Source organism: Mirounga angustirostris, unplaced genomic scaffold (genome assembly GCF_029215605.1).
Source record: "Mirounga angustirostris isolate CCGP_5_RB_7025 unplaced genomic scaffold, mMirAng1.0.hap1 SCAF_1, whole genome shotgun sequence".
NCBI classification, from domain to species: Eukaryota; Metazoa; Chordata; class Mammalia; order Carnivora; family Phocidae; genus Mirounga; species Mirounga angustirostris.
Window position 1 is genome coordinate 211,141,672 of NW_026991709.1, and position 25,491 is coordinate 211,167,162.

At 56.6% G+C, this 25,491-nt stretch overlaps 2 protein-coding genes across 2 annotated transcripts; one reads left to right on the forward strand and one right to left on the reverse strand.

Moving 5' to 3' along the window:
* Positions 1-228: 228 nt before the first annotated feature.
* Positions 229-3,886, reverse strand: TNFSF9 (TNF superfamily member 9). The gene is made up of 3 exons (XM_045870377.3): positions 3,562-3,886; positions 3,046-3,076; positions 229-2,282 (listed from the first exon to the last, which is right to left on the reverse strand). Exons 1-3 carry the CDS (start codon positions 3,811-3,813, stop codon positions 1,786-1,788), a joined length of 780 nt encoding a protein of 259 aa, XP_045726333.1. The 5' UTR covers positions 3,814-3,886; the 3' UTR covers positions 229-1,785.
* A 16,452-nt stretch (positions 3,887-20,338) lies between these two features.
* Positions 20,339-24,920, forward strand: TUBB4A (tubulin beta 4A class IVa). Its single transcript, XM_045863188.3, has 4 exons — positions 20,339-20,487; positions 21,015-21,123; positions 21,238-21,348; positions 23,785-24,920. Exons 1-4 carry the CDS (start codon positions 20,431-20,433, stop codon positions 24,840-24,842), a joined length of 1,335 nt encoding a protein of 444 aa, XP_045719144.1. The 5' UTR covers positions 20,339-20,430; the 3' UTR covers positions 24,843-24,920.
* The last annotated feature ends 571 nt before the right edge of the window (positions 24,921-25,491 follow it).

The window sequence follows — 25,491 nt, forward strand, 5'->3', positions numbered from 1 at the left end:
TCTGGAGACAGTGGTGTATAGCAAATGTCTAACAACCGGCTCTCCAGAGGGGGAAAAATGAGTATGTGAGTTTATTATAAATTTTGTTGGCAAAAATGTGCAGCATGTATCTACGAAAAACATATAAAATACTCTCCTTTTTTTTTTTAAAAGAATTATTTAGGGGGCGCCTGGTTGGCTCAGTTGTTTGGGCGACTGCCTTTGGCTCAGGTCATGATCCTGGAGTCCCAGGATCGAGTCCCGCATCGGGCTCCCTGCTCAGCGGGGAGTCTGCTTCTCCCTCTGACCCTCCCCCCTTTCATGTGTGCTCTCTCTCTCTCTCTCTCATTCTCTCTCTCAAATAAATAAATAAAATCTTAAAAAAAAAAAAAGAATTATTTAGTTATTTGAGAGAGAGCACGTGCGCATGTTCACACGAGCAGGGGGAGGAGCAGAGGGAGAGAGAGAATCCCAAGCAGACTCCCCACTGAGTGCAGGGCGGACACAGATCCCACACCTCTGAGAGCATGACCTGATTTGAAATCAAGAGTCAGATGCTTAACCAACTGAGCCACCCAGGTGTCCCTATAAAATACTCTTCATTGCAAACCGCATAGTCAACGCTTACAGAACGCGGTCTTGGATTTTTCCCACACTGGTACCCATAGCCACGTATGGGTCCAAGCGACAAGGTTGGTAGGTTCCTTTAAAGACTAAGATGAACTGGAACAACAAAGATGTCCCCACCTCACTTGTTTGTCAGTCATCTTGAGCAACTTCTTTGCTAAATCAGATAACGGTCTGAAAACACAAGACAAATACTTCCTCAATTTCTCATGTGCTCCTCCCAACGTCACGGCTCAAGACAAGACACACTTTCGAGTTTAATCTACATGTTTAATCCACACTTTCTCCATCACTGTCTTAAATAGGTGATCCACACACAATAACGTGAAGCCAACCTGAAGCATTTGCAGATGCCCATGGCCAATGTTAAGTCCCCAGCATGAGGTCACCTAACAGGTCCTTCAGAACAGCATTACACAGTACTTCCACCATGCGGACACCAGCAGGTCACGTCACCAGCAGAGAGAATGACAAAATGGGAATGAACTCCCAAAAGCATAGGGTTGTTATGTCTCAAATAGATACCTCATGCTGTCCGACATACAGCAAAGGTTCAATACTTCTCGGTCAGTAGGTTTATAAGTATCATATCATCCAATACCACGCACCATCCATCCCACACTCTCCCATGTGGTCCAGGCACACGGGGTCACACACAATCATAGTTCTGGTGCCAAGCAGGCATACCTGATGGCCAGCATGGCAAAAGCTGGGCTGTCTGTCTGTCTTGTTCATAGCTGTGTCCCCAACACCTAAAACAGTGCCTGATACAAAGGAGCGGCTCAGAACAACTTGCATGAATAAAGCTCACACATCACACGGACCCCTGAAGACTAGCCCCCTGAATGCCAGAACAGGGCTGGGGATGAGTCTTTATTTCGCACATATTAACATAAATAAATTTTTTTAATCTGTTTTTTTAATCTGTTTCGCCGGCCCTGCACAGGGCCTTGCCTACAGCAGATGTTCAATAAATATAAATGGAATGGATTAATATAAAGTACACTGTTGAGCTCAGGCTCAGAATACATACCAGAAGTTCGACTTGGGGCAGGAATGGGAGAGTGACTTGGAGAGTCCTCGAGGAGTGGGTTAGCAGCGGGGACCCCTGCCAAGCCAGGTGAGGTAGAGTGGCTGGGTCGTCAGTCAACCAAGAGCCCCAGTGAAAGAAGGCAGCATTCATTCCCGGTCCAGGGGCCCGGAGCCAGGCCCCGTGTCAATGGGCCACGACGAGGGGAGTCCAGCGGGGACTTTGGTGGCCACTCTGAAGAGGCCCAAGATGGTGGCACCCTGTGCGAGCTGCCAAGCGAGGTGCGCCCCCTCCTCAGCCCGCAGGTGAACACCCAGGCGCTGGCCAGCGCCCAGGTGCAGCAGGCTGCCCCAGAAACCAGCTGCGGAGTCACGGGCCTCTGAGGATGGAGGAGGCAGGTCCAAGGTCAGGGCCAGGGCTGCAGCCCTGACACCAAGCGGCTGCAGATGCAGGGCAGCAGAGACTGAGCCGGAGCCTTTGCCGGACACCACCCGCTGCAGCTTCAGGTTCAGGAAAACATAGTAGACCCCGGGTTCGGCCACCATCAGCTCCCCAGTGTGCTGGTCGTAACTCAGGCCTGGCCCTAGGAACACGCCTGCCAGGCCGGGGTCACTGTACCAGTGCAGGGGCCCTTCAGTCAGCTGTACTGAAGGAGGAAGAAGAGGGGAAGGTTCCTTGAGCATGGCTGTGGAGCAGGAGTGCAGCCCTGGGGAGGAGGAGCTGGGGCTCTGAGCCCGGGAGGGACAGAGGTCTCAGAAGGAAGAAGTTCTGAGAAGGAGGTGAAGTTGGTGAGGGAAGGGGGGACAGGACAGCGAGGGAGGGGAGGACAGTCGTGAAGAGGGAGAGTGGGGGTGCAGGGTGGGAAAAGCAGAAGGAAGCCTGAGGAGGGGAAAGGATGCCAAAGGTAGGAGGGGCAGTCTGACTCGGGAGAGCAGGTGGGGAAGGAAGGAAGGGGGTTGGCGGGGAGGTGAGGGGAATGGGGGAGGTGGCACAGCCTGGAGGGGACTCAGGAGGGAGGAGGTGGAAGGGAGAGTCTCAGGAAGGGGGAGAAGACCGAGGGGGGGGAGGGAGGGGGAGGGAGGGAAGAGGGGGGCCATACCTCCCAGAGCCCAGCGGGAGAGACAAGAGCAGGTGGGATCAGTGGAATCAAGCCCCAGGTCTGCGGGGGGGCCGGAGGGAACCTGAGGTAGGTACATTTGGGAGTCAGAGGAGGAAAAGCCGGCACCCTGATAGGGTCATGGGAAGGTCAGGAAGACAGAGGAGGTTCAAAAAGGTGAGGGGACAGCTTTCAGAGAGGAGGGGAAGACGGTCAGATGGAGGGAGAGGAGGCCTCCCTGTCCCAGGATCCCTCCGCCTTGTTGTCACCCCCGCCCCCGTGCGCCCAAGGGGAATGACCGCGGGACACTCACCATCTCGGGCCACCAGCTGCGCGAACACGCCCTGCGGAGAGAGGAAAGGCGGAAAGTGGACGGAGGCTCCCCCTCCCGCTGCCGCAGCCCCCTGAAAAGTGGGGGTCCCCGGGGTCTGTGCAGGCCTTGAGCCCTCCCCCCTGCTCCAGATGAACACACTAGCATACACGCGCACCCAAAGCTGGTCCCCCAACCCCTGGAGTCTGCAAGGGCAGAACCTCGTGATTCAGCAGAGAAAAGAGGAGCGAGTCCCTCCAAGAGGCCCTTGGGAAGGAAACGGGGAGACCCCAAGGGCGCGGGAGAAAAGCGAGGTTCTCCGGGAGTTAGGAAAGAACGCGGAGTCCCCCTCACGGTTGGAGATAAAGAAGAGCCCTCGGGGTCCGCGATGGAGAAAGGGTTACCCTCCGGGGCCCGGGACGCAGATGGGGTCTCACGGGGGTGCCCCCCGAAGTCCTGGATAAAGAAGGGGTGCTCTCGGGGGCCCGGGTAGGAGAAGGGATTCCGGGCGCATCTCACCTGCGGAGAGTCGGGGAGGCGGGCGCGGGCGTCGGGCAGGAGCTCGGGGAGCTCGGGGAGCTCGGGGAGCCCGGGGCTGGGCGCGGCGGGGGCCCGGGGCGCGGCCCAGCGGAGGGCGCAGGCGGCTCCGGTGCCGGCGAGCAGCAACAGCGCGGCGCTCAGGGCCCAGGGCAGCGGGCGGCAGGCGCTGCCGGGGGGCGCGGGCGGCCGCTGGGCCTCGGGGTCCGGGCAGGCGTCGGTGCGGGGGCACATGGCCGGCGGCGGGCGGCTGCAGCCGGGCCCGGGGCCCCGCGCTTTATAGAACTCAGGAAGCCGCGTTTTCCGGGGCGGAGCGGGTGGGGATCCCGGCTCCCCGCCCTCTCCGCCTTCCGTCTGAAGTTTCCCTAACTTTCTCTTCTCTGAATCTCTCTCCGCTTTCCATCTGCTTTCTCGCCCTCAAAGGCCTGCTCCACCGTTTCCTCTTCGTCCCCGGTTCTCTCCCTCCCCGGTTATCTCTCTCTCTGCCTCTGTCTCTCTGGGTGCCTCTCCGTCACTCTGCATCGCCTCTTCTCTCTGTGCCTCTCTCGCTCTTAATCTGTCCTTGTCTCTGTGGACTGTCACCTACGAGGTCTCAGGGGATCTTTCCATCTCTCGGCCTCATTATTTCTGTGCGTCTGTCTCTCTCTGTGTGTCTGTCCCTGTCTCTCGATGTCTCTGACTCTCTGATTTTCGGTTTCTTAGTCTCTCAGTCTGTCTCTTTCCCTTCTTTCTTGCCACTCTCTAGCCCCCCATCACTGGGGCTCCCCCAGCGCTCCCCTAAATCCAGCATATCTGCAGAGGGGTCAGGGAACAGCCAGGCCTCATCCCCCTTCTCTGGAGCATAAGCTCCCCCCACCCCCGCCCCAGTTGGAACCCTGAGTGGCAAACTCAGCCCTCCCACCACCCTCCCTCACCTTCCCGGGGAGCCCTGGGCCTTCCCTGGCTTGCCCCCACCCACCCATCTGGATGCTTCCCGTCAGGGGCCCCTTCTGGACCCCACAAGCAGAAGGCTGGAGAGTCCAGGTAGAGAAATCCCCCTTACAGGGAAGGGACAGTCTTGGCTAAAGCAGAGGAAACTCAAATTTCCCGTTCACTCTCCACTGGTGGAGGCGGGGTGGGAGGAGGAGCAGAGCAGGGGCGAAAACCCGGACCCAAAAGAGGAAGCCGCGGTATATTGAGAGACAGGCGGCACTGGGAAAGCCCTGGCCTCCTCCAGAAGCTCGGCTCCTCCGGGCCGGGCCAGGTGGACACTGGCCAGGCAAGGGATCCCAGTATTGCATCAGTGGCAGCCGGGAAATGCGGGCGGGGGGGCGGGGGTCGGGATTTGGGTTCAGCGGAATCGTTATGGGATGATTGCCCTGCGTTCTATTTTGTTGTATTGGGCCTCCTCGGAGAATTACCGGAAGCAGTCACGGTGCTGGCTGTTGTTGATGCTAATAGGTGCTAATGTTTCCTGTATCTGAACAGTTTACAAAGTGTGACACCCGACCTAGCAAACTAGCCAGGCAGCAGCACCTGGGGATTTGTTAGTTATGCAAATTCTAGCACCGCAAACTAGGCCTATTGACACTCTGGGAGCAGAGAAGCCCAGGAATCAATGTGTGGTTGAGCCCTCCAGGCAGGGATTCTGAGGCTCGCCTAAGTTAGAGATGCCAGTGCCTTGTACCAGGGTCGTTCCTTTCCACCTGCCATCCCTCTGGCTGGAATGTTCTTTTCCAGACCTGCAGGCAGCGACACTTTCAGTTCCAACATCACTGCCGGTAGAGAGGATGAGCCGAGCACCACGTTCTACTAGCACTTTCCTGAAACCCCATTGCGGTGACAACTAAGCGATTGTTTTGAAAACTAAACCGAAATTGTTAGCCAGCAGGGCAGGAAGCCAAATATCATCTCCGTAGCAGAATTCCACCATCGCCATCCCCCAAGGCTCCCCGGCTGGGGGTGACCCCCTCCCAACTCCAAAAGAGAGTGTGGCGGATGACTGCTAACATTGAGGAGTTTGCTTCAATAGATCCCCCAAAAGAGACACCAGCTTTTCTCCCCAGCAGAGCGGAAAAACAGCCATTTCTAGAGTTGCTTTTTCCTCCGGAGAGCCGAAAGGGCAGTTTCCGGGCAGAGGAAGCCAGCTGAGGGTAGGAGAATCACGCTGGGAACCGGAGTGGTAAGCAGACCCCTGACCACGAATGCAGGAGCTGAAATTTCCCCCACCCCAACCCTCGCCCTCACTCAGCACCCAGGACTGGGAAATGGGACAGTAAGAGACCCCTCTCCTAGGAATCGGACCAACCAGGAAGAAAGATTTACCGATCCTGAGGCCAAAGTGTCCTCTCCCAATGGCATCACCCCGCCAAGAAGCTCACAGGCCATGGGCCAGCCTCTTTACTAGTAAGCCCTACCCCACAGCAAGCCATAGCCGGGGATTGCCTCCGCTGACAAAAAAAAAAAATTACAGAAAGAGGTACTTGGGAGTCCACAGGCATCACCTTCTCCAAGGACCCAAATGAAAGTGTCCTGCTCTTGGGTCTGGGTTATATGCCCCATGGGATTTCCTTGGTAGCATTTCCACCATCTGAAATACACTCGTTCGTTTCATTTCCTTGCTTGTTTTGCCCAGGAGATTGTTATCTCCTGAAGAGTCACATCTCCGGCTGCCAGCCTCGATAGTATTCACTGAATGAATGAATGAAGTATATAGCATGGCAGTTACCAGCATGAACTCGAGAGGTCAACAAAGTACAGTCCACCAACGACACATTTTGTGTTTGTTTCTGGTTTTAAATGGCAGGGCAACGTCAAAAGAAGATTTCACAGCATGTGCAAATTATAGGCAATTCAAATGTCGGAGTCCACAAATAAAGTTCTTTTTTTTTTTTTTTGCTTTTTTTATTATGTTATGTTAACCACCATACATCATTAGTTTTTGATGTAGTGTTCCACGATTCATTGTTTTCGTGTAACACCCAGTGCTCCATGCAGTACGTGCCCTCCTTAATTTCCCATCACCGGTCTTACCCAACCCCCCCACCCCCTCCCCTCTGAAATCCTCAGTTTGTTTCTCAGAGTCCATAGTCTCTCATGGTTCGTCTCGCCATCCGATTTCCCCCCCTTCATTTTTCCCTTCCTTCTCCTAATGTTCACCATGCTATTCCTTATGTTCCACAAATAAGTGAAACCATATGATAATTGACTTTCTCTGCTTGACTTATTTCACTTAACAAATAAAGTTCTATCGGCACCCCGCCCCTGTGCCCATTCATTTGCGGGGCGTCTATGGTTGTCTTTGCAGTGCTATGGCAGAGTCGAGTGTTGCAAGAGAGACTGGCCCACAAAGCCCAAAATATTCACTCTCTCTGGGCCATTTCAGGGAAAAAAAAAAAGTTACTGCTTCTTCTCTAGAGGCTTGAATTTCACCTCTCGAATGTCTTGCTTGTGATCTTGGCCAGGCGGCTTTACCTCCCTGAGCCTCATTTTTCCTGATATGGTAAATGGGAATAAAAGTAGGTCTCCAAGGGTGGTTAAGAGCTTGCCAGGAGGACGGCCAGGCACATCGTGAATGCTCGATAAAGGGGAGCTGGCATCATATGATCTCTGAATCTCCCACAACCCCCGTAACACCGTCATCCCCAATAGGCGGATGCAGAAACTAAGACTCCAAAAGTTGGAGTCACTTAGCCTCAGTGACTCACGGTGACTGTTCGGAACTCCCTACACCCAGGGGCTCGACAGCAATCTATACACTCCCCCCAAGGAGGGGAAACAAGGCCTGGCAGCCCGGGGAAGGCTCAGGCCACAGCCAGGGAGTGCCATGACGTGCTGCTGTGGTCGGGACATCTGAGCCAGGCAGCCCTGCCCATCACAAGGTGCTCAGCATCACCCTCTAGCACCCCACGTTCAGTGGAGTTGCACCTCTGCGTTCAGCGGTCTCCCCAAGGTGAGTGTGGGCCGTTTTCCTCACCTCTGGGGTAGGACCTGAATCCTCACCCTTACCATCATAGGGCTCAAGGGAGGGACTGGGCAGGAAGTAGTTGGAGGGAGGAGCACTGGCCCTCACCCCTGTGAGGCCCAGTGAACAGGTACCTTCTCCAGGAAGTGTGCCTTGATTTTTCCTAGTAAAATTCATCTCCTTTTCCCTGGGTTCCACATTGCCTCCTAGCCCCTACCTGTGGCCTCCCCACCCCACCCCCGCCTGTGTCAACTTCCAGCTGGCCTGGATCCTCTGTCTCCCCCAGGGCAGAGGCAAAGCCTAACAGAGAACATTAGTGATGTTTGCTGAGTAAGTACACAGTGAGAAAGCAAGCAAGTGAGCAAGGGACCAAACGGGGGTGTGTAAACAAGAAAAGAAGAAAAAAGGGAAGGAAAGAACCGAATCGAATAAAATTGGTCTTGAATCATGGCAATGTGTTTGGGGTTTTTTCTTTGTTTATTTTGTTTTGTTTTGTTTTTTTTAAGATTTTATTTATTCAGAGAGAGAGCAAGAGAGCACAAGCGGGGTGTGGGGGGGGGCAGCAGGCAGAGGGAGAAGCAAGCTCCCCAACTGAGCAGGGAGCCCGATGCAGGTCTCCATCCCAGGACCCCGGGATCATGACCCGGGATCAGCTTTGTGGAGTTGGGGTGCACAGCCAGCTGCTTCGGAATTGTGTGATTCCAATGTGATGTTGCATGTTTAGGAATGAGGACGGGGAGGGGTCCCGTGTGTGCACAGGTGTGTCTTTAGTTGAGGAACAACCCTGGCACAACATCCAAACTGCTCGGCTTCAAATCCCAGCTCTGCCCCTTGCTAGTTGTATGATCTTGAGCACATTCTTTCCCTTATCTGTGCCTCGGTTTTCCCATCTAAGAAGTGTGGCTAACAGCAGTGACCACCTCATAGGATTATTGTCCGGGATAGGGAGGTGCTCTGTAGGGTTAGCCATCATTTCTGGCGGCCTGGTTCTCCTTGTGATTCGATGGAACACACCACCAGGGTCCAAAAACTAGTGCAGGCATCCGGACGGAAAGACAGACAGGCAGGAATGTCGGTTCAAAAGTGTTTTCGGAATGCAAATAGCCAAAGCAGTCATTGAAAAAAAAATGGCCAGGGCGCCTGGGTGGCTCAGTTGGTTAAGCTACTGCCTTCGGCTCAGGTCATGATCCTGGAGTCACAGGATCGAGTCCCGCATCGGACTCCCTGCTCGGCAGGGAGTCTGCTTCTCCCTCTGACGCTCTCTCTCTCTCATTCTCTCTCTCAAATAAATAAATTTTAAAAATCTTAAAAAAAAAAAAAGAAATGGCCAGAAAAAGTTTGGTAATCAAGCCGTGGAGAAGGTTGAGTCATCTCCTTGGGGCTCAATAAAGATCTCTCACTAAGGGTTAAGTAAGCTGCAGGATGCTATGTACTGAATACGTTGTTTTGTTTTAGAGCGGAGATATATTTGCACAGCAGATTTCTAGAAGGTATAGAAAAAAACCAGAGGATTCAGAGGTGAGCAATGTGGCTCTTTCACTGTACATGCTTTTGCCCACTTGCATTTTCCATGTGCTACTGTTTTGCTTTGTTTTGGTTTTTTGATGTTAAGTACGGAATTGTGGTCAGGTGCGCACACACGTAGAAAGAAACCAGTAGCCCGAGCTGAAGAAGGGAAAATTTAGCATCAGTGACATCAAAGGCAGGAAATGGTGTTTCCCTGCTAAGGGCAGTAGAAGGACACAGGGATGGGGAAGATCCAGGCAGACCAGGGCCAACCCCTACAACCCCTCAGAGGGGCCTGGCATGAGAAGCCAGATCATTCTGCTGGGAAGCAAGCCCTCCCGCCCCAGGAAGGAAGTCCCAGCAGGGCCACCACCTGGAGGGACTCTCCAGCTCGCCCAGGAAGGCAGCCATAAGGCAGACAGACATAGGGTACAATAGATACCTCCATTCGAGTCATACACAATCACACAAATCAAGACACAAACCAAGACACACACAGACACACCGTATAGACACACACACACACACTCTCTCGCTCACACTCACTGAGACACATACCTGGACACATAACCATACGAAAGAGCAGCCACCAAACCTAGCCACGGGCACACACAAGGACATGCCCGTGGCTATGGTCACACATACCCACTCACACATAAACAGCCTCCAACAGACTCAAGCTCTCCGGGACACACAATCAGAGACTCACAATATCAGACACCCAGAGGCCACCGAAGGCACACAAGTCACACAGTGACATACGCTGACCTAGAGAGACACAAAGGTCAGAGAAGGCACTCAAAACAAAGACACAAAGTGCAAGGGAACACAACCAAGGGAAGCCAGGCCCCGTCCTTCAAACCGCCCAAGATCCACCACCCCCTAGTGGGGACCCAGGCTCTCGCGGGGGCCTGTCCTTCACTTCCTTGAGGAACCTCTAGGTCCCTTTTCTCGTAGGCCGCGGGCGACCCCTGCTGGATGGCTGGGAAGTGGGCAGAGCCTAGGGAGATAACGGAGTAGTAGGCGGGACTTGGGGAGAGGGCAACACCTGGAAGGGGGAAGGGCTGGGAAGTGGGCGGGACTTGTGGAGGGGGCAAGGCCTGGAAGGCTGATGGCTGGGAAGTGGGCGGAGCCTAGGGAGATACCGGAGTAGTAGGCGGGACTTGGGGAGTGGGCAAGACCTGGAAGGGGGAAGGGCTGGGAAGTGGGCGGGACTTGTGGAGGGGGCAAGGCCTGGAAGGCTGATGGCTGGGAAGTGGGCGGAGCCTAGGGAGATACCGGAGTAGTAGGCGGGACTTGGAGAGTGGGCAAGGCCTGGAAGGGGGGAAGGGCTGGGAAGTGGGCGGGACTTGGGGAGGGGTCAACGCCTGGAAGGCCGAGGGCGGGGAAGTGGGCGGAGCCTAGGGAGAATGACGGGAAAGTGGGCGGGGCGGGGGAATGGGCAAGGCTTGTGAGACGGGTCGGACCTGGAAGGGGCGGGCTCCCCTTTCATCATCAACCCCGGGCTGCAAAGAGGTGGGGCGTGAGGTGGGGTCTAGACTCAGAGAAGGAAAACCTGCTTCTAGGTCTTTGGCATCAAATGCAAAGGACGGTGAGGAAAGAGCGTGGCGACCGGGGAGCGGGGAGACGGGCGGCCAGAGCCGGATCAGGCAGGCCTTGAACACGGGAACAGAGCCGGGAAGCTGGAGTGGGACGGAAGACCCTCAACCACCCCCTCCATGCAGCCTGCTCCGCGTCCCCGCGGGGCGCTGCTCGCGGTACTGAGGAAGACCGAGTGAGCCCCGAGGCGGACTCCCATTGGCCAACGAGACGCGGCGAGCGTGCCCGCCGGGACGGGGCGACCATCGGCGTAGAGGGAGGGGTGACCGCCCGCCCTCATGGCTCTCGGCCAGAAAGCAACCACCACGTTCTGGAATTCCGGGGGCGGAGACAGCCGGCGCAAGAAGATTACCAACCAACTCCGACGCGACTTTGACCCTAAGAAAGGGGAGCCCGCCCCTTCCAGGTCCGACCCGTCTCATAAGCCCTGCCCATTCCCCAGCCCCGCCCACTTTCCCGTCATTCTCCCTAGGCTCCGCCCACTTCCCCGCCCTCGGCCTTCCAGGCGTTGACCCCTCCCCAAGTCCCGCCCACTTCCCAGCCCTTCCCCCCTTCCAGGCCTTGCCCACTCTCCAAGTCCCGCCTACTACTCCGGTATCTCCCTAGGCTCCGCCCACTTCCCAGCCATCAGCCTTCCAGGCCTTGCCCCCTCCACAAGTCCCGCCCACTTCCCAGCCCTTCCCCCTTCCAGGTCTTGCCCACTCCCCAAGTCCCGCCTACTACTCCGTTATCTCCCTAGGCTCCGCCCACTTCCCAGCCATCAGCCTTCCAGGCCTTGCCCCCTCCACAAGTCCCGCCCACTTCCCAGCCCTTCCCCCTTCCAGGTCTTGCCCACTCCCCAAGTCCCGCCTACTACTCCGTTATCTCCCTAGGCTCCGCCCACTTCGCCCCCATCAGCCTCCCAATCCCGCCCAGTTCGCTGTCATTCTCAGGCCCCGCCCACTTCCCCAGCTCTCAGACTCGCAGGTCCTACCCACCTTCAGTCCTGCCCACTTCCCTGTCATTCTCTTTAGATTCGGCGCGTTTCCCAGCCATCAGCCTCCTAGGCAGGCCCTGCCCACTCTCCTGCCCCTCCTACTTTATTACCTCCCTCAATCCAGCACCACCCTCTCCCCAGGCTCTGCCCTTTTATTTCCCATCTAAAATCCTCCGGCATTTCCTGGGTTCCACCTTTCAAGAACCCTGCGCCTCCTAACTTCCCCATCCCTGGTCTAACTGCCCTGCCCACAGTGGTCTTCACTGTCCAGGCCCCATCCAGCTCATGAATTCTAACCCCAGTCCGGGTGGGTGCGCCCACCCTGTCGCCCCCACAGTCCATAAATTTACCACACACGATCTTGGCCTTGCCCCAGATGGTGATCTGGTGCCAGTGCCTGTGGCCTGGGGACATTCGCAGGAGACTCCCGCCCCACCTGGCTGCACACCTGGACAGCACACCTGGACCAAAGCTGGTGGCTTTGGAATGTTGTGTCTGCTGCTGGGTGAGCCCCTCCCCACCAGCCTTGAGCCCCCGCAGTGCCAACACCCAAAGGTCTGTGGAAGGGTCTATCTGCCTTTTTTTTTTTAAGATTTTATTTATTTATTTATTTGACAGAAAGAAACACAGTGAGAGAGGGAACACAAGCAGGGGGAGTGGGAGAGGGAGAAGCAGGCCTCCCGCTGAGCAGGGAGCCCGATGCGGGGCTCGATGCGGGGCTCGATGTGGGGCTCGATCCCAGGACCCTGAGATCATGACCAGAGCTGAAGGCAGACGCTTAACGACTGAGCCACCCAGGCGCCCCATCTGCCTGTCTTTGTCCAAGGGGTCGCTAGACTGGGGGCTTGCTGGCTGCCCTTGTGTGTGTCCTTGGGGCACGTGTCTTCACACCTGTGTGCTCGTCAGTGTATTTTGGGGATGTCTGGGTCAATTTGTGTCTGTGTGAATGGGGGAGAAAGGGATTCTCCGCAAGCGTGACTTTGGGATGTTTGCCTGTCTCCCTGGGTCTGTGTGCCCAGAACAGCATCTGGCTGTGTGTCTTTTTCTTTTTTGTCCGTCTTGTGTGTGACTTTATTTTCTCCCTTCAACCTTTTCTTTCAGTCTCTCATATGATTTTCTTTGCTGTCTGTCTTTTTGAGCGGTATCTCTGAGTCTGTCTGTGTGTCGGGGGGGGGGTCTGTATTGTGTACCTCTGGGTGTGTTTGTGAGAAGGTTGTATATGAGTCTGTCTGTGTGTCTGAGGTCGGCCTGCATTGTGCTTATATCCATGTGAGTGTGTGATTCCGTGTACGTGTGTTCAGGCATGCGTGTCACACACACGTGTACATCTGGTCCATTTCTACATCGGGCTCTGTCTCTCCTGAGGTCTGAGTGTAGAGCTTATCTGTGTGTATCCGACTCTGTGGTATGTATGTGGGTCTCTGTGTTGTGTGTTGTGTGATTGTGTTGTCGTGCCGTGTGTTGCATTGGCTTGGAGAGGTGTCTCCAGTATGGGGGACTCCTGCAATTGCACTTCGTTTATAGGCACCTGACTATGCAGCTGGGTTGGGGTGGATCTGATGGCATTTGTGTAGCTTGGTGTGTGGCTGGGTCTATACGGGCCTATGTGTGTTGTGGGTACGTTGTTGCATTGTGTGTCTGCCTGTGTATATCTGAATCTCTGAGTCTGGGTCAGACTGTGTCGTTGTACTGTGTAATTGTGTAGGTTAGACTCTGTGTGTGGATGTGTCTCTATGGCCTGAGTTTGCCTGGGGTCTAGACGTGAGGCTTGCATCTGCCCAGTGGGTAGAGCTGGTGACCAAAGCCCCCTCACTGGGAAGGGGAGGGCAGGCTGGGACATGAGCTTTTCCCTCAACCCAGGAAGGGAGCTGGCGGGGCCGTGGGAGGCTGGGTTCCAACTACCTAGTCCCCCCAGACTTCAGTGGGCAACAGGAGGACAGGGTGGCAGGCCTGGGGTAGGTCTCTAAGGTGGGTGGGCCTGACAGAGAGCCTCAGACAGGACCCCTTGCCCTGCCTGACTTCAGGATGTGGTGTCAGGTGAGGGACCCCAGACCCTGCTCACACACAGCATTCACACCAGTGCCTGCCTTCAGCTCAGGTCATGATCCCAGGGTCCTGGGATTGAGCCCTGCATCGGGCTCCCTGCTCCGCGGGAGGACTGCTTCTCCCTCTTCCACTCTCCCTGCTTGTGTTCCCTCTCTCACTGTGTCTCTCTCTGTCAAATAAATAAATAAAATCTTAAAAACACACACACACATCATACACACATACACACATACGTCGGGATGCAAACACATACAGAAAGTGAGCCTGCCCACCTCATTATTCTAACCCCCGACCCATCGCATGCACAGGACCCCCTCCCATGCATGAGTCCCTTGGGCTCTGTCCTCCTCCGGCCTTCTGTCCAGACCATCTTCCCTACACAGCCGTCCCCGCCCTCCCACCACATCCAGGCTGTGGAGATGCAGGAAGGACAGACTAACCAGAAGGCCTAAGGAGAGTAGGCCTCAGGCCACCTGCCCATAAGTGGGGTCTTCCCCTCCCCTGTCAGTCAGCATCCCCAGTGTGCTGAGCGAGAGCAATTTATCAGTACCCTACATCCAGGACTCCTTGCAATGACACCACTGTCAGATGCCCCCCGGGGTGGCCCATTACGTCCTCAAGGACTCAGCATTCATCATCATGGGTTGCTTAATCTCCCTCTTCATGGTAAGGGGCTGTCCACTTTCACCCCGTGCGGGGGTGACATGCAAACTGCACCCCTTCTTCTGACAAAGCATAGGCCAGAGCCAGGAGGAGGTACCCAATCTTTTCCTAATGAAATGGGAAATCTCGCTGCTCCATGACATAGAACTTTCCTTGAAGAGAAGGTAAGGCTCACCCTTTGCATTAAGCATGGAACAAGAGGAGGCTCAGCCCCTTTCCCCCCGTAGACAGGGAAGCCCACCCCCATAGTCATAAAGCAGAATTCAGTACTGCCCCTTCCCTGGGGAGTTGGAAAATCTCCCTCTTTCAAACATAGAGAGAACATCCTGCCTCTTTATCCTGGTGAAAAGGGAAGCCCCACCATTTTCAGGCATATGGGAGGAAGTCTGTACATTTTTCCAGGTGTAGCAGGAAGTCCGGCCCCTTTTGGATACGGAACCCCTGCCCGTGTCTGAATAGGGAGACACCCCTCCTTTCCACATGAAGTGGGACATGCAGTCTGTCTGAGACAAAGGGTTGGGGACTTCCCACGCCTGTGGCACCCCTGCCCCGTGGTGTTGAGCCCTCCCCACTCCAGTGTGGCTCACAGATCAGCCGGGGAGAGATGCCCTGGGTCCAGGACCTGCATCTGAGCTCACCAGCAGCACCCACGTGGCCACGGTCTCCGGGCATCTGGGCACCTTCACATTTGGCAGCATGACCCACGGGCCACTTAAGGCCCCACTTCCTGCCCGACCCGGCTTCCTCCAACCAAAAGAGCAGCTACATCACCAATGACGCCTGCACCAGGCACCCCGAAGATGTCCTCGATGCCAGGCAAGTGGGTGGGCAACGAGAGGAACCCAGGAGGCAGCCCCACCACACCCCAGCCCCATCTGATGTCAGCCAGTGTCAGCCCTCCCCCACCCATCTCCCAGAAAATCCTTCTGTTCTGAGCGCGCCTCCGTGGGGATGGACTCCATGGTGTATCTGGTGGCGAGTGTTAGTGGGAGGCTGGCCACACGCCAGGCAAGGCCAGAGAATGCCCCGTTGTCCCCCCACCCCCTCCCACATGCTCAGTGTCAGCAGTACCAGGCCTCCATAGAGCTTGTGTGCGCCCCTGGAGTTGGGCGGGCAAGAATGGGGAGGGCCTATCTCCTCTTAAGGCTCATTCAGCATCCCTGTCCTGGAACAGCAACTTCCAGAACTCTCCGTCTACCCCCTCTCTGCAGCTGGAGAGGGCCCGTGCCAGGCTGGGTTCATGCCCGGGGCTGGGCTCTGCCAGGGCAGGGGGGAGGGAAACCAGACCCCGTGGAGGTGGAGGTCTAAGGGAGCCTCTGGAAAGGAGTCAGTGACCCACGGGCCCAGAGGACAAAGCAAGCACAGACTTGGGTGGTGGCATCAGATCGCACACATCAGAGTCCGCCCAGAACACCCGGGCAACGTGGTGGGCAGACACAATGGCATAGAGAGAGGCCAGGCCAAGGAGCACGTCACAGTCACACGGCTCACACCAGCTACTGGTCACACCGGCAACATTTTCCTCCTGAAAGACAGCACAACCGCATTCAACTGCCAGCCCTTCTTCTTTTTTCTTTTTTTAAAGACCAAGTAACAAAGTAACTACCGCTGTCGAGATAAACCATCAGGGGCTCTGGAGCTGGAATGTATGGACTTTATTCCCAGCCTCCACTGTGTGTGAGATACTCAACCTCCTAGGACCTCCATTTCCGCATCTGTAAAATGGGCACGCAGACAGCACCTGCCTCCTAGGGTTGTGGTTTCTTGAGCTCAAACATAAACGAGCTGACACACTCAAAGCACTTCGAACAAGATCTGGTTGAAACATCACTATTATCATTAATAATAGACAAAACGGACTCCATCCCCCCCACCCCGAGGTGGATCGGGGGTTGGGGTGCATGCCGGCAATGCCTCGAGGCTCACAGACAGGGTGGCAATGTGGGCCCCACATGGTGGACAGATCACACACAACTAGAAGGCAGGCCTTTCCCAGGTTTTGCAGACCTCAGAAAGGGTGGTCGATTTAGTGCACAGAAAGTTCTAGGTCTCAGGGAATTCTTCACCTCGTATTTCCCACGTGCTGATGCCTGATTTCTCCCTGAAATGCCCAACAGCCACTTCCCTGTTCTTCCTGCTCATTCCAAGGAAGTAAATTAACCTGGCGTTTTAAAATGGGATTTTTGTTTTCTGTTTTCCATTTCAATATCGGGAGCCCTATCCCTGCTCTTTGAGGGCTCCCTGATGAGGCCAACCTGGTTCAATTGGAGATGCCACACGGACAAGAGGTGGGAGTACCCGGCCACAGCATGAGCCTCCTGGTAGGGTCTCACCTGACCGCATGGGAAACCCTCTATTTCTCCCAACACTCGAGTGTAGTTAATAGCATAGCTCTCTTACGGTGATGGCTTCAGGGGGCCAGAGCCAATAGCCTCTTTGGATGCAGAAATCCATTTCCATACAAAACTGGCAAGATAGGGTGCCTGGGTGGCTCAGTTGGTTAAGCGACTGCCTTCGGCTCAGGTCATGATCCTGGAGTCCCGGGATCGAGTCCCGCATCGGGCTCCCTGCTCAGCAGGGAGTCTGCTTCTCCCTCTGACCCTCCTCCCTCTCATGCTCTCTGTCTCTCATTCTCTCTGTCTCAAATAAATAAATAAAATCTTTAAAAAAAAAAAAAAAAACTGGCAAGATAGAACGCCCTGCCTCACACCATGGCTGCCCAGGGTCAGACAGGCAGGTGGGTGCAAAAATGCAGCCCCAGGGTGGAGTCCCTCTGCATACCCACTCCTGGGGCTTCCAGATGCGGGCTGCCTGCCCCCCAGCTCTATCGGCAGGCCGGCACGTGGAGACAAAAAACCTGGTTCTTTTTTTTTTTTTTTTTTAAGATTTTATTTACTTATTTGACAGAGAGAGACACAGCGAGAGAGGGAACACAAGCAGGGGGAGTGGGAGAGGGAGAAGCAGGCTTCCCGCTGAGCAGGGAGCCCGATGGGGGCTCAATCCCAGGACCCTGGGATCATGACCTGAGCCGAAGGCAGATGCTTAACGACTGAGCCACCCAGGCGCCCCAAAAAACCTGGTTCTTAACGGCCCACCATCCAGCCCGTTTTCTTGTCCCTGGCTCTATTCAAGGGCTACATCCGGATCTTGGGACTCCTGGCACCGCCCATATAATCTGGTCTCCGGATTCCCACAGGGAGTCTTGATAGCTTTCTGGGTGGTAGGTGATACCATGCTACCAGGGAGGGTCTGTTTGCCTGGAGGCCATGGTACACCTGACTTTTACCTCCAGGGAAGGAAGCCCAGGAGAGGCCAGACCGCAGAGGGGCAGCCATGGGGGACAGATGACATCAGCCCACCCCAACCCCCTCCCCACTTCCTCCCTGCAGGCTCTCTGCATCTCTGGCCTCTTTACTTCTCTGGCATTGCCAGGTCCCAGCAGCTCCAGGTGCTAGGAGGCCACCCTTGCTCTCCATTCTCTCCTCCCTTTGCCCTCCCTCTGCTCTCCCGAAGACCACCAGGGAACCCAAGGGATGCCCTGATGCAGAGAGAGGTCAAGGGCACAACAGGGCCGTACTCTCTAGAGACTGTCCCTTCCGAGGTGGGCTAATCCAGGAAGCCCTGCTCTCTGGGGCTCAGTCCATAACCCAGATCAACCCTGCCCTGGTGGGGTGACACAGGAAACCCCATTTTTCTGGGACTGAGCCCCAAATCAGCCCCTCCCAGCAGAGCCACTTCCATTTGTATGGGTTTTTTTTTTAATGACTCTTGATATGTTAACAGAAATTATGTCAACATGGAGTTTATGAATTTTTGATACATATTAACATGGGCCAGTGAACCTCCATGTCTCAGGGATCAATTATTAACAACACACTAGGTCATAACCTCAAAGGTCTAAATCGGGGTTTCTCTACTTTTGGCCTTATTGACATTTGGCGTTTTGATAATTCTTTGCCTTGTAGGGTGTTGAGCAGCATCCCTGGGCTCCACCCACTTGCTGCCAGTAGCATTCCCCAGCTTGTAACAAACAGAAATGTCTCCAGACACTGTGAAGTGTCCCCTGAGGGGCATGTCAGCCCCAGCTGAGATCCCCTGGGTTACAGAATCCCACTGACCCCCCCCCCCCACCAAAAGACACTGCCTTCATAATCATCTGACCTACTGAGGTCCTAGGATGCTGCACCCATTTAAATACACGTCTGAGTGGGGCGGTTAGAGGAAGGGACTCATGGACCCTGGGGGGTCACCCTAGTGTATACCATATAACAGCTGTCTAACCTATCAGAAATCTATTCTGGGATCTAGTGTGAGCTAGGGGGTCTAAATTTTTTCCCACTTGGCAGCACAAGGTTTCCCAGACCTCAGCATTACTGCCATTGGTGCCAGATCATTCTTGGGGCCCCTGCGGGATCGTCCTGTGCACTGCACAATGTTTGGCAACATTCACTCACTAGATGCGAGTAGCATGCACACACACCCTCTCCAGGCATGACATTGCCCAGTGTCCCCTGGGAGGGCAGGATCACCCCCTGTTGAGAACCACTGGGTCAAAACCAGAAGCCACTGGTTTTGGTCCCGGCCACATAGCCAACCCGACTGATCCCACCCCCACCCCACAATAGCTGGAAACCAGGGGGCATGCAGAGGAGGAGAGGAGGAGGCTTCCTGGGATGGCAGAGCTAGAGGTCAGAAGATGGCCCCAAGAGGGCTGCCCTTCCCTCGAGGGTCAGCACAGGAGGTCTCATCCAGCCCCTGATAATGACTGTAATGCTAACAGCTACAATTCATTGTTTACTCTGTGCAGAGAAAATTGGGGCCGGCTTATTGTTAACTGGGCCATCTCTTTGGACCCTTGCAGTAGCTCTAGAAGGAGGGCATTCCTTTTTTTTTTTTTTTTTAAAGATTTTATTTATTTATTTGAGAGAGAGAATGAGAGAGAGCACATGAGAGGGGGGAGGGTCAGAGGGAGAAGCAGACTCCCTGCCGAGCAGGGAGCCCGATGCGGGACTCGATCCAGGGACTCCGGGATCATGACCTGAGCCAAGGCAGTCGCTCAACCAACTGAGCCACCCAGGCGCCCTAGAAGGAGGGCATTCTTGACCGCCCCATCTTGCAGATAAGGAAATTCAGCCAAAAACAAAATGGCCTGTGCAAGGTCATATAGCTAACAAGAAATGCAAAGCTAGGGCGAGGGCTTGTAATGAATGACAACACTGGAGCAGAGAGGTGCCTATGGGGGGGGAGGGGAGGGAGCAAAGGAGCCCCCAGGGGCTCCCCATCCACTCCGTGTGTATTCCAGCTGTAAGTCTTACTCCTTGATGTTCAACCCCAGACAAGGCTGGAGCCGAGCCCACCTGCCACGGACCCAAAGCCCAACAGAGGTGTCCAGGGGGAGCGCACTGTTCCCTACAACTTCCATCAGCTTCCACAAACATCTCCAGCTAAACGTGGAAGAAAAATCGTGGTGTTCCTTACCATGCAGCTTCAAGACAAGTCCTCCAGGGACCGACCGCCCCCCTCCCAAAACAGACCGCAACTCCGGAGCCCCCAGACGGGCCCACTAGGAGTCCTCTCGGTTGACGCAAGGGTTCTGGCAAACGAGACCTAAACGGAATGGGGAGGCAGGCCACGGATGAGAAACTGAGGCAGGGCCGCCCCGGGCGGGAGGAGGGGCGGGGGGAGGCCGGCTGTCTCGGCTGCTTGTTTACCCGGCGCTCTCCCTTCCCCCGCCCAATCTCCGCAGGACCCGGGTCGCCAGGCCTGGCTGGGAGCCGGTGGGAGGGAGGAGATGGTATGGTGGAGCTTGAGGGGTCTCACCCCACGGCCCGCGGTGGGGGTGCACGGCGCTCTGGCGTGCCCCAGCCCGTGCCCCCGGAGGTCTCCCGGCCGCTGGGGGGGTGGGGTGGGGGGGGGGGGAGGAGATCTCTCCACCCCCGCACCCTCCGTCCCGGGGCGGGACCAGGGGGCGGAGCGGGCCGGTGACCGGCCGTGACGCGGGCCCCGCCCGCTCATATAGAGGCGCCCCGGGGGCGCAGGGCCCGTGCTTCGCCGCCGCCGCCGCCGCTGCAGCTCCCGCATCAGCGCCGCCGCCGCGTCCACCATCAGCACCACCGCCATGCGGGAGATCGTGCACCTGCAGGCCGGCCAGTGCGGCAACCAGATCGGGGCCAAGGTGCGCGGGGGATGGGGCGCCGGAGGCGGCCGAGAGGAGCGGAGCGGGTCCACCAGCTCCGCAGAGCTTCCCCCACCTTGGGCCTTTCGGAGGGATGGGGTCCCCAAGGAGGCCAGCAGCCCAGGGACGGCTGGGGGAGGAGGGCAGGGGCAGGGCCAGGCTGGGAACAAAGAGGGCGATGGGGGTGGGGCCCAGCCTTCCGTCCGCTGGCCACAGCTGGCTTCACAGCTGGCCCACTGTCCTCTCCACACGCACAAAGAGACCCTGCCCCTCCCCGCGGCTGCAGCCTAGGCGAGCTGACACCAGCAGACTAGACTGAGGTGATGACTCTGCTCCACCCCGCCCCCACCTCTCCCTTCTTGCTGCCTCATCCCTGCCTCCCCACCATGCCTCTGGGTCCCCCATTCACCTTGCTGGGGGACAGGTAGCAGCTAGGGAGGTGGTGGGAGGTCGTGGGCGCAGAGGCAGGGACAGGCCTGGCCTCCTGTGTCCCCTCCCTCTGCCCTTAACCACCACCATCCCTCCAGTTTTGGGAGGTGATCAGTGATGAGCATGGCATCGACCCCACGGGCACATACCACGGGGACAGTGATCTGCAGCTGGAGAGAATCAACGTGTACTACAATGAGGCCACAGGTAGGGCTGGGCGTGGGGCACCTGCAGGAGTGGGGGTGGGGAGGACGGGAGGGAGCAGGATGCTGGTTCCTGGCACTCCCGCACCCCAGCTGCCCTCCATCTGCTTCCCTGCAGGAGGAAATTACGTTCCCAGAGCCGTGCTGGTGGACCTGGAGCCTGGCACCATGGACTCTGTCCGCTCTGGCCCCTTCGGCCAGATCTTTCGGCCTGACAACTTTGTGTTTGGTGAGTTCTAAGCATGGGAAGCCCCCTTGTTCCTTCACTTCCAAATGCTTGGTGAAAAGTCTCCACATAGCATGGGAGACTCCGTGGTAATCACAGGGACCCACGGCCCAGTGGGGGAGGCGGACAGGGCAGTCAGGGCTGTGACGCGGGACATACAGGCCACTGTGGGAGCCCAGGACAGACATCTGATATGGGGGAGGGTGTAGAGAAGGCTTCCTGGAGGAGGTGGCATTTTAATTTAACAGTATGGACCAGAGCCAGACTGCCTGGGTGAAAATACCAGCTCTGCCATTTCATGCATTCCACAAATAACTTATTGAGCACCTACCGCATGCCAGGTCCTACTCTTACCCCCAGATGGACAAAGCAGACGAAACTCACTACCCCACTGGACCCAACCTCCTGGTGGAGGGAGATGGGCAACAGAGAAGATAAATAAGTAAAACTCAGCCACTGACTGAGTCAGCTGGAGGACTTTAGCTGGGCTCTTTAACCTCTCTGTGCCCCAGTCTCCAAATCTTTAAAACAAGGGTTATAAAAAGACCTACTCATCAGGATCGAGAGGCTTAAAGCCATTAATATGCGTAAAGCACTTAGAACAATGCCTCACAGAGAGCAAAAGGTAAATAAGCATGTGTTGTTTTCATCGTCATCATCGATATCTGCAGTCTAAAATATGAGTAGGACCCAGGCTGACCAAGAGGCACTGAAGAGAGGAAAGATGTACAAGACAGAGGGAACAGCAAATGAAGACAACAGACACATTTGCGGCACTCAGGTTCAAGGAGCAAGCACACTCTGTGAACATCTTTCTCTGAAACCTTTCCCAGTGCCTCCTAGGTCAGGCTGGCTGCATACGCCCACCTGGCCTCAGACCCCAAGCTCCACCCTCTCCCCCAGCACCCCGGGCACCTCTCTTCCCCAGAGCAGGTTTATGGAGTCTGAAGTCTAGGCATTGACACGACAAGCTGTGTGACCTTGGACAGCGACTTCCCCTCTCTGGTCTGTGTGATGATTCAGCAAGATAATGATGCTCCTGCGTGGGTATGGCATACAATACGTCCTCAGGGTCTGGCTGTGGAAGGACTAAATAATGTTGGCCAAAGGGTGTGAGGGATTCTAGGATGACCATGGATGGCTCCATTGGGGCCAAGAGATTCTATGGCCCCTGGGAGAGAGGGTGGGGGAGGCAGTGGTAAAAGTGTGGAGTCAGGAGCCAGCGTGCCTGGCCATCCTGTTTTCTCTGAGGCGGTGACATGGCACAGAGACCTGAAGGAAGAGTCAACCGTGTGAATACCTGGGGGGAAGGGCATCCCATGAACAGCAGGTGCAAAGGTCCTGGGGCGGCATCAGGCCTGGTGTGCCAGAGAAACAGCAAGGAGGTCTGTGTGGCCAGAGCAGATTGAGCAAGGGGGAGAGAGGGAGGAGGCGAGTGCAGGGAGGTGACAGGGTGGGGGCAGGTTATTCAGGGCCCTGTGGGCTGCAGGGAGGACTTGGGCGTGTATCTTGAGGGGGTGGGAGCCCTGGAGGGTTTTGGTTAGCCGGATAGGACCTGACTCAGGTGCTCACAGGCGCCCTCTGGCTGCTTGGAGGAGAACCGACTTTGGGGGTATAGGATGGAGATGAGGGTGGGAACCAGTCCAGGACAGGGTTGATGAGATCAGACCAGGGTGGAGTCAGAGGAGGGGATGAGAAATGTTACCTTTTCGTCAAAATACCAGCCCCTATTCTAATAGTAATCCTTGTCCTCCTGGAGCTCTCACACTTCCCTGTAAGATTGCAGACAATGAACATGATTAATAAGACAGCATAGGTTTGTCAGTGTTTTGGGGGAAAAAATAATAAGCAAGGAAGAGGAATAAAAAATGGGAACGGTTGCAGTTGTATATAGCGTGATCAGGGAGAGCGTCACTGAGGGCGACAAAGCCCTTGAGGCGGTGAGAGAGTCACGTGGTATCTGCATCTGCGGATCAGGCCGACGGAATGCATGCGCAAAGGCCCTGGGGCAGGACTGTGCCCAGGTGTATTTGAACAACAGCAAGGAGGACCCTGTGGCTGGAGCAGAGTGAGCCAGAGCAGGGAAAGAGGAGGTGAGGGCAGGGGGTTGGAAGTGGCAGGTCCTGCAGGGCCTTCAGGCTGAGGGGAGGACTTGGGCTTTTACCCAAAGATGGAGCTGGTTTTTGAGCTAGAGCAGGATGGCTTTGAGCCAAAGTGGGGCATGAATCGGTTCCAGTTTCACCAGAATCCCTCTGGGCTGCTGGATGAAGAGAAGCAAATACGGAAGCAGAGAGAAGGACTGACAAGGATACTGATGAAATAACAATTTCGTTATTCAACTGCTAGGATGGCCGGGGTGGCGTTGAGGGCGAGCCCTCCCCGTAACCGCCCGGCATGCCCCCTCCCCTCCGCTCCCCTCTCCTCCCCTCCCGTCCGCAGGCCAGTCGGGAGCCGGCAACAACTGGGCCAAGGGCCATTACACGGAGGGCGCCGAGCTGGTGGACGCCGTCCTGGATGTGGTCCGGAAGGAGGCCGAGAGCTGTGACTGCCTGCAGGGCTTCCAGCTGACCCACTCGCTGGGCGGGGGCACGGGCTCGGGCATGGGCACGCTGCTCATCAGCAAGATCCGCGAGGAGTTCCCGGACCGGATCATGAACACCTTCAGCGTGGTGCCGTCGCCCAAGGTGTCGGACACGGTGGTGGAGCCCTACAACGCCACCCTGTCGGTGCACCAGCTGGTGGAGAACACGGACGAGACGTACTGCATCGACAACGAGGCCCTGTACGACATCTGCTTCCGCACCCTGAAACTGACCACGCCCACGTACGGCGACCTCAACCACCTGGTGTCGGCCACCATGAGCGGCGTCACCACCTGCCTGCGCTTCCCGGGCCAGCTGAACGCCGACCTGCGCAAGCTGGCCGTGAACATGGTGCCCTTCCCGCGCCTGCACTTCTTCATGCCCGGCTTCGCGCCGCTCACCAGCCGCGGCAGCCAGCAGTATCGGGCCCTCACGGTGCCCGAGCTCACGCAGCAGATGTTCGACGCCAAGAACATGATGGCCGCCTGCGACCCGCGCCACGGCCGCTACCTGACCGTGGCCGCCGTCTTCCGCGGCCGCATGTCCATGAAGGAGGTGGACGAGCAGATGCTGAGCGTGCAGAGCAAGAACAGCAGCTACTTCGTCGAGTGGATCCCCAACAACGTCAAGACGGCCGTGTGCGACATCCCACCCCGGGGGCTCAAGATGGCCGCCACCTTCATCGGCAACAGCACGGCCATCCAGGAGCTGTTCAAGCGCATCTCGGAGCAGTTCACGGCCATGTTCCGGCGCAAGGCCTTCCTCCACTGGTACACGGGCGAGGGCATGGACGAGATGGAGTTCACCGAGGCCGAGAGCAACATGAACGACCTGGTGTCCGAGTATCAGCAGTACCAGGACGCCACGGCCGAGGAGGGCGAGTTCGAGGAGGAGGCGGAGGAGGAGGTGGCCTAGGGCGGCCCGCCAGGCCAGCGCCGCCCCCACGAACCTCGCTGCTTCCGCTCGAGGGGAGCGGGGGGGGGGGGGGGGGGGGGGGGGGCAGCTGACCTTTGACCCGTGAGCCTCGCTTCACCCTGAGCTCCAGGAGCCTTCCCTCACCCCGACCTCTCCTCTCTCCTTCACCTCGGACCTCCCCCACGAACCCCATTGTGCCCCCAGACCTAGGAGTCCTAGTTTACCGTGGACCCCTCCTGCTGAGCTTCCCCTCGCCTCTGACCTGGCCTCACCTTTGACACCAAGAGCCCTTCTTCCCCTCTTATCTCTGCCTTATCTCTGGCTCCCCTGGCCGCCCCTCCCCTTTCTTCCCCCCCCCCCCACTCCCGCCCCTCAGCTCTTGCCAACCTCCTTTAGGTGGGGGAGGGCTCCCTCTGCTGCAGCCTGGGAGCATGTGAGCCAAGGGCGCTGTGCCCTCAAGCCTCCCCGCCCCCCTCTCCTCTGCTTCACCTGCAATAAACTCGTCCTGCCCTGTTTCTGCCCAGTGCATTTTTCATCTCCCTGCGGGAGGGTCAGCAAGTGAGCCTCCCGGGATGGGATGGAAGTGGGTGGGGAAGGGGCATCTGATCTGGGGCTGGTGGGGAGCGGGGCAGAGATTTCAGCGTCCCAC

Excerpts from the sequence above, each read along its gene's own strand:
- TNFSF9 (XM_045870377.3), bottom strand. The coding sequence starts at position 3,813 with ATGTGCCCCCGCACCGACGCCTGCCCGGACCCCGAGGCCCAGCGGCCG. Across the intron at positions 3,077-3,561 it reads GCCTCCCCGACTCTCCGCAG|GGCGTGTTCGCGCAGCTGGT; the intron begins GTGAGATGCGCC and ends CTCTCTCCGCAG. Across the intron at positions 2,283-3,045 it reads GCAGCTGGTGGCCCGAGATG|TACAGCTGACTGAAGGGCCC; the intron begins GTGAGTGTCCCG and ends TTCCTCCTTCAG.
- TUBB4A (XM_045863188.3), top strand. The coding sequence starts at position 20,431 with ATGCGGGAGATCGTGCACCTGCAGGCCGGCCAGTGCGGCAACCAGATC. Across the intron at positions 20,488-21,014 it reads GCAACCAGATCGGGGCCAAG|TTTTGGGAGGTGATCAGTGA; the intron begins GTGCGCGGGGGA and ends CCATCCCTCCAG. Across the intron at positions 21,124-21,237 it reads GTACTACAATGAGGCCACAG|GAGGAAATTACGTTCCCAGA; the intron begins GTAGGGCTGGGC and ends GCTTCCCTGCAG.